General features: G+C 45.2%; 1 protein-coding gene across 1 annotated transcript in view; it reads right to left on the bottom strand.

Annotated features, from left to right (window-relative positions):
• PIP5KL1 (phosphatidylinositol-4-phosphate 5-kinase-like 1) overlaps positions 1–1,744 on the bottom strand; it is a 21,832-nt gene extending 20,088 nt beyond the window's left edge. Inside the window, exon 1 of the mRNA XM_015405732.1 lies at positions 1,733–1,744. Within this exon, the coding sequence (XP_015261218.1) occupies positions 1,733–1,744 (12 nt within the window). The remainder of the gene's footprint in view (positions 1–1,732) is intronic.
• Between the last annotated feature and the right edge of the window lie 280 nt (positions 1,745–2,024).

Genomic DNA, 2,024 nt, shown 5'->3' with positions numbered 1-2,024 from the left:
CACACTTCCGGTGATGTCAGGGGGTGTGGCCTTATGACACACTTCCGGTGATGTCAGGGGGTGTGGCCTTATGACACACTTCCGGTGATGTCAGGGGGTGTGGCATAGGCTAATGAGTTATGCTAATGAGTTCCCCTAGCTCTTTTTCTACGAAACGACCCCTGCATGCAGGGAAAATCATAACTGGGAATTCTTCTTATGGTAGGGGGTGGGTGGGAGTTGAGACAGAGAGGGATGGTGTGAATTCCATCATGAATCTTTCAAGTGTAAATATCATATTGTAGCCAGAAACAGGGTCACATCACTCCCAGTATCACATCCGAACTCACAGCACAGACACTGCCTGTACCCTCAGTATCACATGTTGCCAAATGTGGTATTAATTTCTCCTGTAACTGTCTTCTACCAGTTTAAAAGCAAGGGTGTGGTTTCGGGTAGATGCGCTAAACCAAATAAAATCATAACTGTTCTATATTGCCCCTCCATAAGATTTTATGCCATCTTTTGACTGCACAGTCGATGTGTTTTATGGATCTTATTATATTTATTTATTTATATATATATTTGTTCCATTTTTATCCCACCCTCCCCGCGGACAGGCTCAAGGAGGCTTACATTCATTGGTACAAAGCACCATCAATCCACATTAAACACATAAAAACAGTTAAAACATTTTAAGCATTTTAAACATTTAGAATAATCAAGTGCTAAACAGTAGTGGTGTATTAATAATGTAACACACACGATTTCCAGCTCAGTAAAACGTCTGGGCTCTCTAAACCTGGCCAGCCCACTACCGGTGTTGGTGGTAGCGGTGGGTGGCTCCTAATTGAAAGCCTGGTGGAAGAGCTCCATCTTGCAGGCCCTGCAGAACTATAGAAGATCCCGTAGGGCCCTGATCTCCTCCGGGAGCTCATTCCACCAGTAAAGGCCCTGGCCCTGGTGATAGCGAGCCTGGCATCCTTAGAGCCTGGTATGGTCAATCAATGTTGTGACCCTGACCATAGTGCTCTCTGGGGTATATATGGGGAATTTATTGTATTTATGTATTGTATTTATTTATTGTAATTATTATAATCTTTAGTGTATTTATTGTATTAACGTTTTAGAATGCTGTTATGTTTTATAAATTGATGTTAACTGCTCTGAGCTGGTTCCGGGAGAGTGGGTTCTGAATCCAATTAAAATAATAAAAATAAAATAAATAAAAATGTTATCAGCCGCTCAAAACACAGCCAGTGGCTGCAGTGTGTTACAACACTGTGCTAATGCCACACAAAAGCAGTAGTGCTGGTTAACATCTGAACTGAACAGAGCTGCTGTCAGTTCTAGCCCGCGCTGGTGTGAGCTACCAGCCTTGTCCCCAGCTCGCCGTCCACCCAGCGGTTCGAAAGCTCCGGCGAGTAGATAAAATGGGTACCACTCCTTAGAGAGGGTGGACACACTAAACCACCGTGGGGGAGGTGTTAGCCAGCTAACGGAAGGTCCAGCTCGTAAGCTTGGAAGCCTGGAAAAAAAGACCTCTTCGGCATTAAGAAGCCTGTGATGGGCCAATCTGGCCAGGCGGTGGCAGTGTGGCACTATGACTCAAAGTAGTCCTGGAAAAACTGACGTCATCTAGCCAAGCCGAAGTGAATGCCGACCGGAACACGCCTGAAGCTTACAGCTGAACAAAATGCCCGTCGGCTGCAAAAGGGTGCGATTTAAAGAATTATATGTTGTCCTCCCTTACCCTATGATTCATTGTTAGCCCCGTGTGAAAACTTGTGTAACTGTAAATCGCTCAGAGCCAGCAGCTCTGCAGGATGAGCGATCAATAAATCGGAAGGTATTATCATTATTATCATTATCATTATTAAAAACACCACCCACTGACTGGAACAGCTGTGGCCATTCAGGATTCCCTCTGGTCCTGGGTGGATTATTTCCAAGACCGCAATTGCTCTTACCTAGGGGTTGCCAGCCTCCTTGTTGGGCCTGGAGATCTCCTGGAACGACAGCTGATCTCTAGACTACAGAGATCC

The sequence above is a fragment of the Gekko japonicus genome, unplaced genomic scaffold (genome assembly GCF_001447785.1).
Source record: "Gekko japonicus isolate JY-2015 unplaced genomic scaffold, Gekko_japonicus_V1.1 scaffold1491, whole genome shotgun sequence".
Lineage (NCBI taxonomy): Eukaryota > Metazoa > Chordata > Lepidosauria > Squamata > Gekkonidae > Gekko > Gekko japonicus.
This window is presented reverse-complemented; position numbering and strand designations above follow the sequence as displayed.